Below are 22,440 nucleotides of genomic sequence, written 5' to 3'. Positions count from 1 at the left end.
CGCCCTCATGTGGACACTCCGTAATCTCAATATATGGACCTGGACATGTAAAATGTACAAGTCATACTTTACAAAACCGACAGCTGCTTCTTGGGTCCTGATTTACATAAGAGCTACCAGTTCAACATATTCTTCTGAAATAAAATGTTTGATCAAATAACCCTCGATCATGTTACTAATTATATTTATTTTTGCGATGACACTGATAATGTTAACAACCCTTGTGCGGTATCTTGTCAAATCGTTTCATTTTTACATCGAAGGCATTTCCTACCCTTCAAAATGAAAGTAGGGAAATGAAATTGCACCCGGTTGGGGACTACATGTTAAAAGTTGAACATGGCACAACCACTAAGTTATCACACTACAAGGATTCAGCTGTTCCTTGGCTAAAATATTGTGAGAATAATGTGGAAGAAAACGACCCCGAAATGGTCAAAATACTACACATGGTGTACAAGAAGTTAAGAGGAAGTGGAAAACGTGAATAGAAAAGGGGATCGCAACCTTGACAGGATTGTCAAGCATGTGCAATTCAGAAATTTGGGGAAAATGTGTAATATTCTCTAATAGTTCTGGAGTCACATTTTTGTTGTTCACACAACATTCTTTCTGTTATATACTGTATTAAAATAATAATAATGCTTTTGTTTTTTAAATGAATAAAGTATTGTATGTACTGTGTAAATGCACTTAGAACATGGTCCTTGTTATTTGATAATAATTACACAAAATATTGAAAATTATCAAGTACTGTGCGTTATTTTGAAGCAATTTTATTGACGTTCAGTCCCACTATTTCAAATGTGAAAAAAAAAAAGATTTTAAAGGAAAAAATCCCCAATGTTTTCGTTAAAACAACAGTCGGGTAAAGTCCTCATGAAGGGACTGCTCAGCGCCGGGATGAAGATGCCACGATATGAGTCAGTTGTTTGTGACGTCATTACCGTTTCAACCAATTATAGCCCCTTTATGCAAATAAGCAGAATCCTCTCGGAAGCGGAATCGAGCTGTCAGTGTGGTGGCTTCTGGCTGGCTACATTACAGTACTTGGTGTGCTTTGCATGATCTGCGATAGCGCTCCACAGCAAACAGACATGACTTAAGACAAAACCCAGAAACAAATGAACTGCCACGGGTCTAAATAAGATTTGGACGTTTGGAGGAAATCAGCGGCTGATTTTTTTCCTTCGACTGTGGTAAGTAACGCCTATGCTAAAGATGCTGCTCGGACTGGCGGTCTAGCCCTCGTCGGCTCTACGTACAATACAGCGTTTAACGTGCGAGCCCGCGTACGGTGTTAAATGTGACTAGCCTAGACACAACGAAAATAAATGATAGGGATGCACTGTATGTCGAATAAAAACTACACGGATCCGCTTGGCCAGATCTAATCTTTATCAAAACGATTTGTTGCTCGTATTCTGGCATAGTAACGGGAGCGAAATCAAATGGTGGCTCGTTGACATTTTACACGACCACCAAATGAGCCTTATTTTTTCCCTCATTGAATTGTATTCGCCTTTACCGCGTGTGTCCTTTTCGCTTTTCCTTTCACGCAGTTATTGCCAGAACCGTAAAGCCCAGTTATGTGTCCTTGTGGCAGCGGGCGCATATGCCAGCGAGTCGTGACAAAGAACAAGGCAACATGAGCAGACTCGCTTGTCTAACCGGAATGTTCATATACTGGCGAACAAAAACAATTAAATCATTTGGGGCAATTTTGTTGACGTTGCTGTCTAGGGTCATTATTTTCTTGTTTCGATGCGATCATAGACGATCTTATTAAAGTTGGGTGGAGATTCAGACGCGACAATTACTTATGTTTCCATTTCATTCATCTGGGGTTTGGGTGGGTGGCACTTGAGGTGAAAACAGACGCTGTCACTAAATTGTCAGTTGTGCGTAGTTGCAGTCTTTTGAGCTACGACGTTAACTTAATTGATCAAAAGGGATGTAGAACAATCCACAGTGTTCAATGTCATCCTTGGGGTCCTTTCGTTTATTATAGCAAGCATGTTTCTTCTAATATATCTCGTTATTGCTCTTTAGGTCTGACCACATCACTGTGACTTCGACCATCGCATTTTTCCACGTTTGGAAGTAATTGTTTCCTGCAACCAACACAAAAACAAGTACGTTACCTTGACATAAATAAAATGTTCACAAAAGACAGCTGCCCCGAAGAAGCATTCCTCAGAAAGTACACAGCCAAGTTAACAATTGTGTAAGAAACTATGTATAAAGTTAAGGTAACAAGCGGTTTGCTAAATCATTTGCCCAACCATATGAAGTCATTGCGAAGAGCTTGCATCTCCCCCCCTGTTTACTGAAATGTTAATGGTGTAAGAAGAGTCATGAAAACAAGTGGTTACATAATGTTTTTGCAGAATGTTGTGTGAACTTATGCACTCTACTTCCCCTTCATTACAGTAACAGTGTGGCTTTTCCATGATCCGTTCTGTTCCTGTTTTTGCATTGTCTAAGTCCAAATGACAATTTCATGATGATCTTCTCCCTTTTCTTTATCATAAATATGTCTGAAATGGCTTAGCTTGTTTGTGTAAAGCTCTAATTATGTTTAACAATACACCCTTGAAAAATCTTACGACAGAGCAATCATGAATTCCCATGATTCGGATGTGGACACAATCGCTCCGGAGCTTCCCGCAATGTTTGATGGCATGAAGTTGGCGGCGGTGGCGACAGTCCTCTACATCATTGTACGCTGTCTAAATCTCAAGAGCCCCACCGCACCCCCAGACCTCACCTATCAAGACACACCCCTCAACCACTTCCTTCTCAAGTCCTGTTCTCAGCTGACCAAAGAGTGAGTTTTCTGTCAGTGATGGTGTTTCCATGGAAATGTAATTTTGCCAATGTAACAGTTTATCTGATGATGAGCCCATCTGTCGTCAGTGGTCCTTTGTGCGCCGCACTTCTCTATTAGGCTTTGTCGTGGAACATGAATCAAACCAGTCTGTACAGTAGAATTTATCGCATATGTTACAAATGCGAAGAAAGGCAAGAAATATGTATACGTTGAAAAAAATGTAAGACTTTGTTGACCGCATTTGTGAAAAAATAAACACATCCTGAACTTTTATGAACCAAACATCCTCCTCTATTGTTCCAGAGGAAACCTTAGATCTTTAGCAGGACTCTTGAAGATTTAACCACAACTGTCTGCTTCTGTAGCCAATTATATTGAGCCCTTCAACTTTGACCCTGCTGAATGTTCATCAGAGTTAATTTAATGTCTGGGCAGATAGCTAATGTGGGTTATGATATTGAATTAGTTACTTCAAGACATCAGTTAGATCTGAAGTCTGTGAAGGGCTGAGAAGTTCGCGGGGTCAACAACACCACTGGGTTGTGTTTGGGAACGTGCGTACAATTTGGAGTGTTGCGCAATCAACAAATATTTTCAAGTGCACCCTGGGGCTTTTGGTCTGTTTAGCCGTTTTGTGGAATTAAGTTTTTGTTCTTGCTTGACGAATGACACTTTCACCATCAACTAGTATCTGTCTGCATATCCACATTACAACAACAATGTGATGATCCACCTCTTTTGTTGGATTAAAGCTGCTTTGCGCCTTCCGCAAACGTGCTGTTAAGCTCCACGTGTGCTTACAACAAACGATAGAGGTGATCACATTACCAAATTGCGCTCTTATGTAACAGTGTTTTTTCAAGGTGCACTAAATGTTGGAGCCAGAGATGAGAAAGCACAGAGACAAGTTTAAGCGACTTGTGTAATATGTGACGCAGCATGAACTGTATACACAGAAACGTGTCTGCTTGAAGGTATGCAGAACATGTAATCACTCTGATTAATGGCCTGCCTTCTAATCTAAGAAAACATGGCTGTAATGTGACACTTTTATTGTTTTGTGCTGGTTATTATGTTTTCACCTAAAACCCCAACCAGCCAACAATATTTGTGGAAAGTAGTGTGGTATTATTATTATTATTATCATTAATACTGTAGAATTTTCTAATATTTTGCCATGGTCATATTGTCTGACTTAAGTGCCACAGAAGCTGTAGTAGTAGCAACATATTTCATAACTCAAGACTTAGGTTCATCGTAGGTGTCACTGGAATGCAAGCATGTCCACTGATTAACTTGCAAAACACGGTGTAATAACACTGTTAAACATTGATGGTACTTCAGTTGCCGTTGTATAATTTTTCAGGGCTGCGCCAAAAAGGCGACCGTATGGCCTTGTATGTAAATGATGAACATAGATGTTTGCCTTCCATAAACCGCCAATGCAAATCAAGTGCGCTTTGTGTACTGTTACTTACAATACAAATTCAGCATCTTGTTCTACTCAGGAACAGAAAAAGTCATTTCTGTTTTGGAAAGAAGTTGTTGACGAAATCTTTGCTACGCAGGTACATCCCGCCATTACTGTGGGGAAAGAGCGGTCACCTCCAGACGGCCTTATACGGGAAACTCGGTCGGGTGAGTGCGCCTCATCCCAGCGGGATCAGGAAGTACTTGCCCATGCCAGATGGGGCCACTGCAACCTTTGACCTCTTTGAACCACTGGGGGACCATCGGACAGGAGGTGATGCAACTCATAAAAATGAAAAGTATACGCCAAAGCAACATTTTTGTGATATTTTTTGATGGAAAGGAATGTAATTAGCGTTTTAGAATCTAAGGTTATGTGTGAATATTGCCCAAAAGTGAAATGTCAATTTCATCTGACCACAAGACAAATTCTCATAATTTGATTAGATTAAATTGAAAGAAATCATTTCTCATCCAGAGGTAAATTTTATATGAATGTTAAACCCCCTAGGATTTTTTTTCTTTGCCCAAATTATCCAGTAATCAATGCTTTTCTTTCAAATTAAGGCTTGCTTTCTTCAGATGCAACTTTTAACTTTTGATAAGTTAAGAGCCCGGTTTGTAGGTGACAATTCACAGTATTTGGAATAATTTATTTTTTATGATTCCCTGAACAGAGTGAATTTAAATTTCTGTTATTGTGTGGCCAAGAGCTGGACAGATTGTTGGTTATGGTGACTCACTGCCCAATAAAAATTTATGCTACTGCCCCTTTAAGAAACAGAGAGGGGTGCTTGATACTGGACCTTTAAGAGCTTCGCTGGCCTGTGGAAATTCACTCGCACATCAATGATTCCACTTTCAAATATTGTTCTAATTTTAATCCATAACCCTTATGCTGTCTGCTAAAAAGCCCAAATTGATGAGGTTTTGTGTCTTTCCGTTTGAAAATGTAGCTAAGCATACCCTTATTTAAAAAAAAAAAAAAGTTCTGGTGAAAATTTAAGTTGTAGAGTCACCTGGATAGAGCCGAGGTTTAAATTTAACTGGAAATCTGCAGTTTCCTGAGGGATGGGAGGCAAAAATACATAAAATACATTGCCATGTAAAAATCTAATGGTGTGACTGAAATCAAGTGTTCCATCACACAGAAAAGAAAACAATTTGAAGCAATGTGGTATTCATATGAAAACGTGTTTACTCTGTCTTTTTTTTTTTTTGCTTTAGCTTTAAATAAACAAAACCGGATAATCCTTTGGACCCTCACCTTGACTTTCGATCTGATGAAAAGCTGTAACATAATCCATAATCTTTTAATGCTGAAATATCTCTGCATTTTTGACCAGATGACATCACCATGGTGATATGCCCCGGTATCGGTAACCACAGTGAGAAGCATTATATCCGAACCTTTGTGGATTACGCCCAGAAAGACGGCTACCGCTGTGCTGTGCTGAACCACCTCGGCGCGCTACCCAACATTGAGCTCACGTCGCCACGCATGTTTACTTACGGTAAAGCATGAAATATGTATTTGTCTAGAACTAGAGAAACGGGAAGGATCTTGTACTGATCTGTAACTCAGTCATTTCTTTCCTCCCAGGATGCACATGGGAGTTTGCCGCCATGGTGGGTTATATCAAGCGGGCATATCCTCAGAGCAAGTTGATAGTGGTAGGCTTCAGTCTGGGAGGAAACATTGTCTGCAAGTTCCTGGGTGAGAACATGTCCAATCAGGAGCGAGTGCTTTGCTGTGTCAGCGTCTGTCAAGGTTACAGTGCTCTCAGGTGGGTGGATGGCTCATCGCTTAATCACTCATCATTCTGCGATAACCCATTTGTCTTACTTTTTTATTAAACGTAATTGCAATACATGGAGCCAGCGTATAAAATCTCTTGAATTTTTGTTTTCTTCCTGGCTTTTATATGCCGTAGAGCAACTATCACATTGCTGTTGTAAATCAGAAGTGTTGACCTACCAGGTGCAATAACATGTTTGATAGTGGCACACCGGTGAGATTGTACCAAGGACAGCGAATGTTGTAATTTGCTTCAACTTCTCCCACAGCTCATAGGGAGCAAGAAAGACTGCTAGTTCAGATACAAGCTGCAGACGTTCTTCTTTTCACGTGTAAACCTACGTATATTCGCAATTGTCATTGTAATATGACGCTGTTTCCCCCTGTTCACTAATTACTCGAATCTCAATGTCTCTTTGTTAATGCCTGTTATCTCATGGATTACATACGACATTGCGTTGTTAGGAATGCTGAGTGGCACTGTGAGCACTAAGCTGACTTCCTGCCTGCTTGTCTTTCAGGGCCCAGGAAACATTCCTGCAATGGGATCAGTTCAGGCGCTTCTATAATTTCCTCATGGCTGACAACATGAAAAAAATAATCCTCTCACATAGGTAACACTTGCTTAGTAGCTTTCTCTGTGATATACCTCAATAATGATTTGATTTGAATTTAAAATTAATGTAGCGCTGATTGCAAACCATCTGTTAATTATGTTTTGCTTTTTTTTTTAATTCAAATAGCAATTTAGTTTCATAGGATTTCAAAGCATTAAGCTTCAACTCGTCGCATTGCACGAGAACATTTTCCTAGGAATAGCTCTTAATGTTCAAAAAGGTCCAAAAACACAACACTTTTGTATTATAATGTGTAGCTCTCTTTTTTTTTTTTAATTTTGTTTTGTTTTTTCCACACTGCAGGCACAGTCTCTTTGGAGGAAACTCTGTTCAGCTGATAGCTGGAGATCTTGGTCGGCTATACACAGCGACCTCACTCATGCAGATCGACGACAACATCATGAGGTACGATAAGAATTCCAGTTCTGATCTTTAAATCGCACATAGAAAGAAAAGACCATTTTGATTATCTGATAGTGCTTATCTGTTTTATTCCTTATCCTTTCTTTTACTGATTGCATGAGGAAGTGAATAATACTATCGAATACTGCATAATACTATTTTTATGATTTTTATTATTATACATCGTTATATAATACAAGATGTTGTTCTGCATAATGTTGTGTACTTTGGACAAAATATTATATCTATTTCAATGTGTATCCTGATATCGTGTGACAATATAATAGGCAGGGGACACACTGAACTGGTTGCCAGTCAATAGCTGGCTTCATTTATTTATAAAACCTTTTATACAGAACAGCAATGAAATGGATAAAATATGATAAAGAATGCAGTTCATCACCAATTTCCAGAGGACAAATACTATTCAAATGATCAGGTACCCGGTTTTCAATGGATCAATACTCTTATTTTGTCCTCTGCAATACAATGCTGCTGTTAACATTTCGTGCTCCTCAGCAGTGCCATAAATGAGTATTTGCAAGTGATGTAAACCTTCTTCATTATTCATACAATGTTAATGTGGCATTGAATGTCACTCAGCCACTCTTCCGGCATAACCATTCAACTTACACTTAGTCTAATTGTTACCTTAATGTAACAGTCAGATTGAGCAAAAATCCATTTGTAATGCCTCAGAAAATGAGGCACAAAGATGATAAAATAGAACGGCGATTGTTGTTAGGTTGTCGTTTCAGGTGCTTCGTAAATGCAGGAACAGATAGAAAATTATTTTGTTATATTTATTTTCATTTAGACGTTTTAGATCTCATTATGTGGATTTTGATTTTGGAAAAGTTGAAAACCGGAATGCACTTTTGTGTTCAATGTCATCGCTTATTTGGAACTCATTAGGAATTCATTAGCGGGGTTGTCAGGCAAAATAAACAAATGATTCATAGGAATCAAATTACTTGAACCTGGATCTCAAAAACATATTTTATGTAATTTTCATTTAGATTCAGGAACTGAAAAAAGTACATTAATTTGAGGGCAATAATATTTGTTATGTACAGTACATATTTGCACAATGCTGCTTTTATTGCACGATTTGATGTTAATGCTGCTTTTTTCTGTTTGACAACTTTGCCTGAGAATGCATTTCATGTGATAAAATGCAATACAATCTTGCGCTATCTGCCGCTAGCTGTGTTTTTGTCTGTATTCTTGCCCCTTTGTCTAAAGCCGGGATTCTAAGCATGAGATAGAAATGTAGAAATGATTGTACAGGAAATTCCCTTAAAAGGAATCAGTTGCATCGTTCTTGTCTTCCAACAGGAAATTCCATGGCCACAGCTCTCTCAAAGAGTATTATGAGAAAGAAAGTTGTGTGCATTATATTCACAATGTAAGAAAGCTACATTAATATCCTGCAAATCCACATTTTTTTTGCGCTATTGGTCTCGCGAACTGTAACTTTATTTTATATATGTATATATATATATATATACGTATATATATATATATTTTTTTCTAGGTAAACGTACCACTGCTGCTGGTGAACGCTGCAGATGATCCTCTGGTTCATGATTCGCTGCTCAAAATCCCCCGCACATTAGCAGGTAAGCAATAACCTTTGATGGCAACCACCTCAGTGGCGTAATCACATTGAAAGTGTTCATTTTAAAATGTAAAGGGAGTTTACAGAAGCTTCTTGCTCAAATGACAAACCTAGCTAGCTAACAGGAAGAATATTATCCAACTATTAAATAAGTAGTGATACTTGTACTTATGTAATTGGTAAGAAAAATAGCCCCTTTTGTATTGCCAAAGGTAATTGTGACTGCTCAGTTTGTAGGAGTTCCCAACTGGCATAGTGGGTTTTTTTTTGTTTGTTTGTTTTTAAATATATACATCTCCTTCACAGATTCGGCTGCGGGGTGTAACATGAGTATGAGTAATAAAATTTTTGAACAAGTATTTTACATGATGAAAATCCTCATCTGTGGAACTGAGTTAACAGCAAAATAAAAAATTAAAATTGTGTCACTCAAGCATGTAGTGTAATCCATCATCTGACACTTGAGCTCTCGTCCTCCTGATAGCACCCGACTGGCAGCTAGATACAACAAGGCTATTTGAAAAAAGAAACGTTCGTCATGTGTGAGACCTTGAGTATGCATGCACCTACCCCCAAGACTTTCAATGATGTGACTTTAAAGAAACACCGTGACCAGCTGTTGGTTTTAAAATACAATGCAATGCAGTGACACAGACATACCAGGAAAGGGCATGACCGACATTTTGCTACTCTTGTGCTCCAACTCTTAACACTGCCGTGCACCCTTACTATCATAATTACTATTTTTATCTTTTTCATGTTAAAAGTCAGAGGTGGGCACTTCACTGGTATTGACGTAACGCTCGTCGTGCAAATGTAAAATACCCACAGCTGTTAAAATTTGAGCTTTTCTTTGAGACACTGTTGCCAAGTCCACCTTTCTGTGCCTCATGAAACGCCTTTGTAGGGTGCGGACAAACGCTCAACCAAGGCAGTTTCCATGCATGGCGCATGGCACACTTGAAAGCCCTGCGGGATCTTAATCATTACTGAACCGAATCAGTGTTTCCCACTAACCCAGATAAGAGGGGCAAAATGAAAAGATCCAGGCCAATCCTTTATAGCCGACCACTCCGCCCCGCTTGGGCACAGCTGCAGCAGCAGCAGCACCATGCGCAAGTTCACGTGGCCATCGGATAAAGATGAATGATTGATTGGCTTCAGGGAGGTGTCCTAGTTGTGTATGTCATCTTTTTTTTTAAAGCCAGATCTACACTGTCCAGTTTAATCCACAAACTCTAGCTATTGGGTTTACACGAGGCGGTGTTCTCCTTGGAGTAATGCTGGGTGGAAATCAGCCAGCTTCCCATTATTACACTGACTAGAGATGATGTAATAGCCAGGTGCTGCCAAAATACCATTTTACAGAACAGTATTAGGTGACTTTTGAGTCTCACATTTATCATGTTTAAGACTGTGTTTGGATGCTTTTTTTCATGTGTGTGTGTGTGTGTGTTTGTGAATAAAAAAAATGTGATGCTATCAAAACTTTAAAAAATGTAATAGTAATTTAAATTAAATATCGACAAAATGTTATGAAGTCATTTTACAAATCGCAATTTAATGTAAGAAGAACATCATTTTATTTCGTTACTATTTCTAACCAAATAAAATAACACAAACATATTAAAATGAAACAATAAATAAAGAAAAGGCTTTCACTCACCAAAACAAACGGCAATCACAATCGATCAGCCTTTTCAATGTCTCCCGATTCTTCACCCGAAATAATGTTTTGGAAATAATTCGTTAACAGTTCGTTCGTTTGTGCTTGATCTTTGTTTTTTTGGCGCCGCTTCTGGCCGCTATTGATATTACATACATAGTGAGAAGGATGTTGTCAACACGCCTGGTCCGCAGTATATATCCAAAGCGTTGACCGGTCCGTGATGAGAAAAAGGTTGGGTACCGCTTCCCTAGCGCCTCGGGGGGCAGGCGGATTACAGATTACTGGCGACACAAATTATCTGTATTCTAATTGGCTAAAAAGTCCAATTTAAAACTGCAACACTACAAGGAGTGTAACCAAATGGAACAGAACATGGAAGAGAATATGGAGAATAATTTTATAAATTAAAAATTATATAATATATATGAAATGAATTCAAAATGAAATTAGCTTTCATTATAGTTAGTATAATTATTATAGTTATGATAATGATGGTAATATTATTGTTATTATTTGTAAATATCAAGCCTTGAAGTCTTATTTATATACTTTTTGTTTAAAAAACAGGGCAATAAAGAGACAAGTTTGACATGATGAATAATCATGATTTAAATATTGACTAAAATAATGGTGCTTATGGCTAAATGGTGCAAGTCTTGTACTAAAAAAAAAAAGACATTGATCATTTACTTGAACTTTCAAATGGGTCATTTTGACCCAAGACATAACAGCAGAGTTAAGTGATTAAAAAGCAGTAAGCCATGTCACATGCCACAATCATTTTATGACTATATTGGCACAGGACAGTGATGGAAGGTTGCAAAGCAAGGAGCCCGTAAACAGTCAACGTTGTTGTCTGACAAAACAATATCAAGCCACTGAGTCATGCTTTTATCCGTATAAACCACTACCCATATCATTTATCGTGTTGAGAGTCCAAAGGTCTCACACCTCTCTGCTTTGTCACTCCGTAGAGAAGAAGCCCAACGTCATCTTTGCCTTGACGCTACACGGCGGCCACCTTGGCTTCTTCAAGGGCGCCGTGCTCTTCCCCAAACCCCTCACTTGGATGGACAAAGTGATTGTGGGCTACGCCAACGCCATATGCCAGTGGCACAAGCAGAAACCGCCGTGTCAGAGTGACCACCTGAGTGAGAGTTCCTGCACTGAGGAAAAAGCCTAAAACCTTTCTATGTCTTTTTCTCACTCGCCACACAAGACTCCACTGTCCCGGCACCGAGGAGCTGTACGGAAGTGCTCCCTCTCTCCTTCTGCCTTCTTCTTTGGTGCTGCGCCTGCCACACACCCCCTTGCCTTCAGCACAGGTGCAGAAACAGACGTCTGCTTCTGTGGAGTTCAGCGCAGGAATACATTGTTTTATGACATGTGACCAATGATGACCTTTGACAGGGAAGGCGTTGACCAAATATAAGATGTGGACCGCAAAAACGAGGCCGTAAGAGTAGTATAGTGCTGCGCTTGGTGCCCATTACCGATCACTGCGTATTGCCGCCATTATAGCCTCGTATGCTCTTTGACGCAATAGAGCGTCCTTTTACTGTCCACACCATTCATAAATAAAGCAGATGCATCTGTGTGGAGAGGTCAAGACTTGGGGGGGCATGTATAACATGATTGATAGGCCCAGTCTAAGGTCTCTGCTCTAGCTCATAAAAATTAGCAGTTCAAAAAAAAATCTGATCTCTAGGTAGGATTTCTGTGCTTGCTCCAACTCAACTCCCCAACTCTACAGTGTTCCCTTGTGTGTCGTGGGGGTAGCGTTCCCAAAAACGCCTGCAGTAACCAAAATCCGCAAAAGTATAAAGTGAACTTCGGTTTTTGTTTGTTTTGTTTTGGGTTTTTTTTTTTTTGCTTTTGTTTCCCTTTTTTTAATTTGGTCCTTTTGTCAAATAAATAAATCCACAACAACAATTTTTTTGTGTGTGTAAGCAAAAATATGAAAAAAACCAAGGTAGACCTATAATGCATAAAGTGATGAAAGAATCCATGTAGTAAGGTTGAAATTTTTTTGAATAAATAACATTGCTGTTTTGTTTGTACTCGTCCAACAACCAAAAATTGCAAGATAAATAGCAACGCAGAGCTGAAAAAGAAAAATCTGCAAAAGTGAAGCATCAATAACCAAACCACGACTGTAACAAGGGTGCATTGTATCCATGACACTTGAAAAGGGAGAGAGCATATTCGCTTGTGGCCAGGGATCAACCCCAAACGGGATCCATGCGCATTCCCACCGTCACGTTCAATATTCTGATTCTTTGCACTTTATGACTCCACCTGTCAAATCATGTTTTTTTTTTTTTTTGCTCCCTGCTAATTGAGAGGACAACATTAGGTGCGTGATAACATTTGAGATGATTCAGGCTTTCCCCCTATCATCGCGACCCGTTCCTCTTCTGTTCGCTTTTGACCAGCAGCAGCCGTCAGTCGAGAGTGAAGATTCTAACCTACTGCCTGTGCCCGGAGGTCAGAAACAAGCAAGCGCACTTACAGTATGAGCTTGGTTAAAATGATCTCAGCTGTGAGGCACCACAAGTTGAAAGGCCAAGTTACCAAATGATAAACCAAATGTTTGTTTCTGTGGACTGTTTGAACAATGCTGGCGATTGTCATGTTATTAGTCAGTGAAAACAGTGCATGTGATGAAAGATTTTGAAGTCAGGAAGGGTTGATGTCTTTTTTCCGTGTCTTTTCTCTTGTGACTGTGAGCGTCAGAAATTGTGGTGTTCGGTCCTGGAGTGCAGCTACTTGGAAAAACAAACAAAACAGTAAAATGCTGAACTTCAGCTTGATCAACTTACTGAAACATTCATTTTCAGAGTCCAACTGTAGTTTAATATAAACACGGAGACAGGACGAAATAATTTCCGGTAAAATGATGATGCAATGCAAATGACGTGGTTACCACTGTATATTGACAGTCAGCACATCGTGAAACCTGATTTAGATCTCACAAGTATTTTTTTTTTTTTATTATTTGGTTGTTAGAAAACAAATACTGAGTACAATGCACAACTGAGACAACCGCTTCACTGTGTACAAACACGTTTTATTTTTTGGGGGGGCTCAAACATTAAGTTGGAACACATTTAAAATATAAATTATTCACAGCAAAACAATGTTAGTTTGCACAAAGAAGAAAGCAAAAATTAGTTCCCTAAATTCCTATTTCTTTCTTAAGAATGCAGAATATCCCGTTTTCCCAAGCAAGACCTTTTTTATAGCGTCACCAAAGAAGTTGGTGATATTATTTTTCTTCAATTCTCCACAGTTTATTAGTTTCTTCAACAATATAAGTTGCCCTCAACCCCAAAATTGATAACACTGTTATTTCCCTCTTGAATAGCTCTCTCTTTCCGGTTATTTTTTATTCCTATGTGACCATCAATGTATTTTGGTGCAACCTGGTGGTGTCTTAATTTCTGAATTTGGTGGTCAGATCCAAAAAAAAACAAAGCTCCATTAAATATAACCATGACCAACTACCGATGCATTTCTTTTTGGCAGCAAAGCCTTCATACAAAAATCACTGCTACCACCTTCTGTCAGAAACACCAATCATCATCTTACCTAACGGGATGCAATTGATTCATTTTATTTTGTGACATTTTTTTTGTGTACAATTTTTGATTTCTAAATACCTGTACGCCTTTGTGTGTTGGTGAGTGAGACATACGTACTTTGCCATGTTGTCACATCCGACAACCAAAACAAGGGACTTTAGCAAATGAAAGAGTTTAAGAAATGTTTTAAAAATGTATTTATCTTCAACTATTTAAAAACCCAGGGATGGGGGGTAAAAGAGAATAAAGGCAATAAGCAATCAGAAGAGATTAAAGATCAGTGTAATGTACAGTAATTATGACACCATGGTGAGAGGTCTGAAATGTTATGTACTATGTTGAGATTTGAAATGTATTTATCTGTGCCCAGTGCATCTATAATCTGGATTTTTTTTTATTTTTGAGGGAAAAGTGAATTCAATACTGTATTCCAAAAACATTCATCTGGTTGAGCGCAACTTCTTTTGGAATGTGATTGAAAGCCACAGTACCATTAAGCCACAGGAAATATACAGCTTTACTTTTGTTTTTTTTTTGTTTTTTTTATTTTCACCTCCGTGACACTCGTGAGGTTAAGAGGTTAATAATAGATGGATGCTGAAATAAAAAGGATGTCAGAATGACAAGAAAGGTGTACATATAATGTTCTTATTTTGGACACTGTTTTTTTTTATTTCCTTGTTTTGTTTTTCAAGAGTCATTGAAGGAATTGTGGTTATTATATTTCAAAAATAAAACTGGTCAAAGGAAAACGTTTTCACCCCCCCCTCCTCAAAAACGTTAATAAACTGCCAAAGACTGATGGGTACCTAAAACCAACAATCATGTGTTTGCAATTCCCTGCCAAGAAATAATACAACCAGAAAAGCATTTTCCAAAAAAATGAATCCACTACAGATGTGCTTCAGGAAATTGATACAATTTAATAATCTGAAGAGTAACAAGTCCATGGGGACAGAATGTGTCGTTTTATACCTGTATTGAAGCATACTTGTAATCACTTTCTAACAGTTCTCACGTCACTCTGAATTAATTCTGCATTTTAACAACTCCATTTTCTGTTACAGCCACTTGACAGGTTTGTAGGCACAGACTGTGAGTTCTAAAGGCAAACGGCAAACATACCACCTCTGTTTGAACAGTAATACAAATATCAGCTGCACATCCTTAATGATTCTTAATGCAATATCAAAAAAACATTTCTACTGTTACCTTTTTAGCACCTTCTGCTAAATCTAATTACTTTCCTGCTCAGCACTGCCTTACAAACAAAAACAACAATGATACGTTTGCGCTACAGCTTCAAAATCGAGTGCCTATGATCATCTTCTGGGATGTAGGACGTCTTGGTTCAGAGAGCCGTGTCCTCAGAGCCAAAGAGCCTGGTGGCGATGGCCTGGCAGTCCGCCACACAAGCTTTCCCATCAAAATCTGCAGGCAGGATATCGGCGTCAAATTCTTTCAAGTAGTTGTCCAGCTCTTCCCCGTGAATAAACACCTGAAGGGGAAAGGTTTCCATGTCAATCAGACCAGGAAGAGAAGCGCATGACCCCCCACCCCCTTTTTTTTGTCCGATACCCTCTCCAGCAGCTTGCTCTTCATGAAAGGCTTGACCACATTGTATGTGGTGGTGAAGTACCATGGCTGGTGGGTGACGTGGACCGCCTTGAACCGGGCCGGGAACGAATCCTGCACAGACAGCAAAGCTACAATAGAAAAATGTTCGTTGCCGTGTTGACCCGTCAGCTGTTGATTGCATGTGTGACCGACCTGAAGCATGTCCACCATCTTCTTGAGCTCAGCCGGCTTGATCCCTGAGGCATGCTGCATGGTGAAGCCTTTAAAATTCTCAATCAGGACAAAGCCATTGATCTGGGTCTCTTCATTCTCAAGCAGCTTCTCCAGGATCACACAGTACGCTCTTAGAATCTAACAAACACGCAGTGGATTTGTTTCATGAAGACCACAGGTAACAAGCAATGCCGTTTTTTTTGTTTTATTTGTGGTACAGCAAGGCATATCAAAGATGTTTTGCCAACCTCATCAAAGGTGATTTCCTCCAGATCCCAGTTCTCAATATTGAAGAGCAGGACTACATGGCCGTATTTGTCCCTGCTGGGCAGAACCACCGGGTAGCCCGCCTCAATGGTGCTGCGGACAGCCTCGGGCGTCAGGTTCTCAAACAACTCAGGATACTCCTTCCTGAAGCGCACGTAACCTACAAACACCCGCGACATTATACAAACTTCATTGTGGGTCACAAGCGATGGTGTGTGTGTGCGTCCTTAGTTTTTGCTGCAGCTTGGGGACCAAATTCCAGGTTTTCACTGTCTTTGTGGGGACCTCTTGCACTCACTGGGACCATTTTGGTGGACCCGACAAGTTCAGACCTTTTTTTGTTTGTTTGTTTGAGCATCAAGACTAGCTTTAAGAGCATAGGTTTCAATTGGATTTTGGTTAAGGTTAGTGAAAGGGTTAGGTTTAGGTAACTGTTGAGATGGTTAGGCTTAGTGACTACGAAATGCATTACGTCAATGGGATGTCCCCACTCTGATAGAACCCCCGTCGCATATGTGCGCGTGCAAGTGGGTGGGGGGGGGGGGGGGGGGTGCATGTGAGAGAGGGAAGCTTATGGCGCATCACACACAATGACACCACTGTTTCATTGTATGTACATATATGCCCTTTTTGTACTCAGACTCCAATTAGGGTTGCACATGCAGGCACATGAGTGTGCATGTGCTCATTTTTCACTCACGGGGAAAGTCCACATTTCATTCACACACAAAACACTTTGCATCATCATAAGTATAAAATAAATTGAAATTAATTTGAACGTGTATGTGCAGTGAGTTATGGTCGTGCCCAAAGGGGAAATTCCTGCTTGTTTTTTCTTTTTAAAAAATTCACTAGTATTTTTTATGTAACAATAATTCTTAACACACATCTCATTCTTTGTACTCCCATTGTCTACAACGAGGTTAATAGAGATAACAAACTAATGAAAAAATAAAATGTTATATATTTTGCCACAAAAGAATTATAGTAATAACAAAACAAAAAACTGAAACTGGGACGATTTTTTGTAGGGTGGCTATTGACACAACATCTCAGTAAAGAATGGTCATACATGCGTGTGTGCCTGCATCATTCTTGACATGTGCAGCCAGTGTTCATGAAATAAATAATAAATGTCTTACATAATTTTAATATGGTCACTTTGACAACATCTCAATAAGTCTCAACATTCTAAGAATACAGCATGCATCTCAAATATATAGGATATATTTATATCGAGTTCAAAACAAGTTAGAGATATTGTGATTTGTATGAGTGCAGGCACACTATAAGTCCAGTCTTCCAGAACCACAATCCAGCCTGTTTCAAAGCCTTCAGCCTTCACCTGATTCAAATGATTAGCTCGTCAGCATGCTTTGCAGAATCCTGATAACGACCCTCGCTTTCAGGATTCTGCAAATCCTGATATCGACCTTTGTTAACGTTATCATTACATACAATTTTCTGCTCCGACTGTGAAAAGAAAACTAAAACTAATAACGAAGTGAGTCAAAACTAAAGTAAAACATTTTCGAATAGCTTTCAATTAAAAACAAACAAACAAATAAAGCAACTGAACACCGCATTATCAAGGACTAGAGGGGAGGCGGAAATGGTTTCAACCCGTTTTCCCCCCAATAAGGTTATACTTTACATGAATGGGAAAAGCTTTTAAAGTTTTAAAATGATTTATCTTGTTCTCATCCGAAAAGAGAATGTAGCAGGGTTGCAGACACAGTCTCGCTCACGACAACAAATCAATAAAGAAGTTTGGATACGATAACAGTACAACCGGGGTAAATCACCGTTCTCTGTTGTGAATTTCCCACCGTTCGGAAGTAAAATAACCTTCCTGTCCCAGTTGGACACAAAGGAGGTCTTTGTCAGAAGCTCATCAGAGCCTCCAATTAACACATGGCTCCCCTTCTCTGTGATGGACAATATTCATGCTAAACCGGAGAACAAAAGAGGCCTCCCCCTCAATTACCCAAACTCCCAGTAAATATCAAGGGAATGTGAACAACTGCTAAAATAATGATACGTGACAACGCTGAAGACAGTTACCCTTCATGAGGTCATGGGCCCTGACAACATCAAACTTGCGGGCTCGGAGGAAGCGCAGCAGCAGGGCATCGGGTTTGTCTCCGAAACGCTCCAGCACCAGTTTGGCCAGGTCGTCTCCATCGGCTGCCCTCTCCTTCATCACTGCCCGCAGGTCCTTGATAGACGACACTCTTCTCTCCTCTGTCTCGTTCAGCTCGTCTTTTGCCTGCGACAGCGCCGCCGCAATTTTTCAAGTCACGCGGGCGGGCGGGCGGTCGGCCATCCCCGACTGTAGCCGTATTACCTTTTGCGCGGTGTGGCCTGGCATTTTGTGACACGGCCCAAACACGGGCCCGTGATCCTTCACTGTCAAATGCTCCAGCTTGGATCTCATGGCCTGCTCGTCCTCCGACACCACGCGAAAAGATCCAGTCTGTGTGACAGACCAGACAGCTATGCAGATAAATAATGACTTACTACATCATCAAATTGTCAGTTTATGTTTGAACATCTGTGATGTGATGTTTGTTTTGTTTTGGAAACGATTTTTTTATTGACCATTTTGCCAACAAATATGGCAAACCACAAGTATGTTATGATGTGCGCAGATATTGCCTTAGCAGGGGTGTCAAACTCATTTTTAGGGTGGGCCACATTCTAGTCTTAGTTTCTGTCAGAGGCCTGAAAGGACTGCAAAGTCAAATAAATTTTAAGTGTTTTCATCACACACTTCCCTACGTTGTGAGATCAGAGGTCGGTAAAAAGACTTCGAAAGAGAAATTGGGGACAAAAACTTGTTTGTTCTTTTCCTCCCAAGTTTTTAAAAGTTGAAGACAAGTTTGGCAATTTAGCCAGAAACTTGAAGTCCAATCAGTATTTCACGGGCCAAATAAAATGATGTGGCGGGCTGGATCTGGCCCCCGGGCCTTAAGTTTGACACCTGTGAAGCTGAGGGGTTTTTAATATCCAACTTTATGCTTTCTGTATGCTGATTAGATCCATCTTAAATCCCTTGACAGACTTTATCATTAAATTTAGATTCAAGGAACTTGTTTTGGGGAAAGAAAAAAAAACTGGAAAAAACGAATAGAGACATAACAACAGGTATAGTACAAGATATGAGCTGTAAATGTACTTGAAAGATGAGACCTGTAAACTAAAACTAAATTCGCTTTTCGGTTTCGCCAGTCAAGTTAAACATGAACTTTTCGTATCCCGGGGACGGCCCTTTTACCACTTGCTATCGACTAAAAATGACAATCCGAATACCATTTACTGGGTTTGGTCACATGACGTTCGGAAGGCGAACCCTAAAATACTGTGATGTCATTTTTACCTGACAGCTAGTGGCAAAATGGTCACCTGCTGTGATGGTTAAAATAGCAGTGGAGCTGCCTCACAAACCCAATATTGTTCACAATGTTGTGACCGGTGGGCGTGCATGGAGCACATTACTGTGAAAAAAAAAATGACTTGATTTCTTTGAATGTCACTCATGCTTGTGAGCCAGCCAATGTAGCTACACCGCCACTGGTTAAGCTACTTCACATGACTTCAAAAAAAAGGACCTGTAAAGCCATGTCTTGAAAAGAGTTTAAGCATCCATCCCAGACCCAACAATTTAAACAGCTCACAATATTTTTATTTAACTTACAGTGGCCATGTTTGCTTGTAGTATCTCACAGAAGCAACACTGTGGGCAAAAGATGAAAAGAGATGCACTAAAAGTACATAAGAGTGAATTCTACACTTTTTCCATGCCTGGATGCTATCTTTGATGAAGTTATTTCTTTTGTATGCTTAAAATGGTAATTATAGTTTTCATTAGAGTACAACTGTACATTACATTGTTCCATATACATACAAACAAAATACATGTTTGTTCTTACCACTGATTTCAAAGAGACAACACAAATGGTGTCCTGAAGGACATTTTTGTAGCTGTGTTCTGTTTAAGGCTCTCATAGTGCTAAAATAGTCAGTCTTACCTTCAGCAGGTGCAGTGTGGTGAGTTTAAATGAAGTCTGGAGGAGGAAGAGAAGACCACAGATGGAAAATAGACCAGAAGGGGAGGAGGCATCACTCACTTGGCACCAATTGGCTCATTTGCATACTGCAAAATGTAGGTGGAGCTTGTATGACTGTGAGGAAGGAAAACAATTAAATTAACATTTTAACATACAGCAGCTTGTCATATACGTATATGGCACAGTATTACAATAAGATTATTTTCAGTATCTTATACATGTCAACACAGTTAAGAATATTGATTCAAAATTGTTGGATGATTTTGTATAGAGCAAAAAGTACCTGCCAACAAATTCCATTCCCCTTACATTAGCGTGACTGTACTTCAACTACATGTGAACAATTTCGGTCAAATCGGAACAATTATGGTCAAATCAACCAACTAAAAAAAATTGTAAAATTACATAAAAACTATGTTTTTAAGCGTGAAGTCAATGAATTTGCAAAAGTGGTTGTCTGTTGAGTATTTTTTCGACGTATTTAATACATCCATACTAAATTATATTCTTAACATTTCTCTTTTTCAATACATTGAACGCAACAATTTTCAAATATATTGGAACACTTCTAAAGTATATACCATACAATCAATTTCACCTTCTGGCATGAGATTAAACAGATGCCCTTCAAGTTGCGAGGATCAAGAAAACTTGCCTTTTATGAAAAAAAATATATGGTAAAAATGATGGTATAATGCAAAACAAAATATACAAGGGACATTTTCTCCAATTAACTTGAGCCTGCCCTTAAAACATGATGTACATTCTGAATTGACCCATACAATCAAGCTCATATTAAAGTTTGTTCCAAATGTGCATAGCATGCAACAAGAAATGTAGGGTTTGCTCTCATATTCTCGTGACTATGGAAGTGCCATCCGAGCAAAACGACCACACTTGACTTCATCTCTCACATTCCTCTGTACATTCCTTTGGAGGCGACCGCTTGTTTTTTCGCTCACCACAAATGACCGAACGACATACAGAAATATGACTATTTAATAATTCATCACAATAACACATTTTGAACACTGAGCACTTGGAGAATAATACAAAGGTCATGATGTGGGCATGCTTGTGATAAGCTTAGTATTTGTGAGTGCTACTTTCATTAAAAAAAACAAAAACAAAAAACGTGACTGTCCTGAGATGAGAGAGAAACGTAATGAGCGCTTGGAAGAGTTCATCTTGCACCGCAGCTCAATGCGCCACTAATTCCTCCATACACACTGAGGCCTCTATGCTGGCAGACTTACTGTACTCTCTGCTATTGTTCTTCAACAGAATCTCTCATTAGCAGAGCTTGATGAATGTGCCCCTTTTCCAGCGAAGGAAAAAAATGGGTTAACATTGTCTTTAGAACATCAGGCAAGAGTGTTGATGTTATGTCATTTTGCAAGCAATTACAAAGCATTCCTGAGTATGCAGGACATATCCTAGTTCCAATAAATTTGGGATATTGTACGTGTACGTAAACAAAAACAGAAAGATTTGCAAATACTTCTCAGCCCATATTCAATGGATTACACACACTAGTCAACGTTCACTGATTTTTTTTTTCCCCTCTCATTTTGAGTTTGATGCCTGTACTCTTCAAAAAGCACCTGTTTTGGAAAATTACAGGGGCAAAGAGATTAATTGGAAACAAGTGAGTGTCATTATGTCTAGATTATTTGGGAATTAAAAAAAAAAAACGGAAACAAAACCAGTAACATTCATCATCTTGAACATGATCTTAATTGCCCTTGTAGTGAACTACAATTTGCGTTTGCATCGTTGTGTTCTGTTTTCATTTGACATAAAATCTCAACTTTATTGGAATTGGCACCATTTGTGAATCTTAAAGCTCCACAGTTTGGACAAAGGTAATGCGAATGTAAACAATGACTGACTGAGAGCTTGATGAAGAGGTAGTTCTTACTGTATGTTTTATACTGAAAATGAAGATTCATTATTTGGAGTGTATGTTACATCGGTTTACCTTTGGCCACCTAATATACACAATTGTTAGCATATAATGTCTTTATTGTTATTTTACATAGGTAAGGTATACAGTACAAGAAATTTGGGAGCGCTGCTCCGATTGGCGCATATTAAAATGAAAGGATACATAGCAGAACATACGAGCAAGTGTCCACAAAACCGGACATTATTTGATTGAAAGTCAGCAAAAACGTTACTCGTCATACTTTAGTAACTGTATTTCGTGATGTCTGTCAACAAAACACACGTGAATATGCATTCGCCCACTTGCCTTGTAATACATAAAAATACCCAGAAGATGGCAGTACACCATGGCCATCCCTGACCCACGTATT

At 39.2% G+C, this 22,440-nt stretch overlaps 2 protein-coding genes across 3 annotated transcripts; one reads left to right on the top strand and one right to left on the bottom strand.

Annotated features, from left to right (window-relative positions):
* The first annotated feature begins 1,005 nt into the window (after nucleotides 1-1,005).
* LOC148424988 (monoacylglycerol lipase ABHD2) lies at nucleotides 1,006-14,746 on the top strand. 2 transcript variants are annotated; one of them, XR_015865384.1, is made up of 12 exons: nucleotides 1,006-1,199; nucleotides 2,053-2,135; nucleotides 2,615-2,830; nucleotides 4,402-4,577; nucleotides 5,650-5,817; nucleotides 5,907-6,090; nucleotides 6,623-6,715; nucleotides 7,022-7,123; nucleotides 8,459-8,528; nucleotides 8,658-8,742; nucleotides 11,385-14,107; nucleotides 14,574-14,746. XR_015865384.1 is itself a non-coding variant. In XM_088413260.1 (11 exons), the coding sequence occupies exons 3-11, from the start codon at nucleotides 2,622-2,624 to the stop codon at nucleotides 11,591-11,593; spliced, it is 1,296 nt and encodes a 431-aa protein (XP_088269386.1). In that variant the 5' UTR covers nucleotides 1,006-1,199; nucleotides 2,053-2,135; nucleotides 2,615-2,621; the 3' UTR covers nucleotides 11,594-14,431. The 2 variants fall into 2 exon arrangements, 1 of the variants encoding a protein (XP_088269386.1); XM_088413260.1 differs by lacking the exon at nucleotides 14,574-14,746 and having other exon boundaries at nucleotides 11,385-14,431.
* Nucleotides 14,747-14,894: 148 nt separating this feature from the next.
* LOC148424987 (retinaldehyde-binding protein 1-like) lies at nucleotides 14,895-20,189 on the bottom strand. Its single transcript, XM_088413261.1, has 8 exons — nucleotides 20,084-20,189; nucleotides 19,750-19,788; nucleotides 18,400-18,528; nucleotides 18,117-18,321; nucleotides 16,034-16,212; nucleotides 15,765-15,923; nucleotides 15,573-15,683; nucleotides 14,895-15,492 (listed from the first exon to the last, which is right to left on the bottom strand). Exons 2-8 carry the CDS (start codon nucleotides 19,756-19,758, stop codon nucleotides 15,346-15,348), a joined length of 939 nt encoding a protein of 312 aa, XP_088269387.1. The 5' UTR covers nucleotides 19,759-19,788; nucleotides 20,084-20,189; the 3' UTR covers nucleotides 14,895-15,345.
* Nucleotides 20,190-22,440: the final 2,251 nt, after the last annotated feature.

This window comes from Hippichthys cyanospilos, chromosome 4 (genome assembly GCF_059441005.1).
Source record: "Hippichthys cyanospilos isolate Australia breed blue-spotted pipefish chromosome 4, RoL_Hcya_1.0, whole genome shotgun sequence".
NCBI classification, from domain to species: domain Eukaryota; kingdom Metazoa; phylum Chordata; class Actinopteri; order Syngnathiformes; family Syngnathidae; genus Hippichthys; species Hippichthys cyanospilos.
Note: the sequence above shows the minus strand (reverse complement) of the source record. Positions and strands in the feature narration are given on the sequence as shown.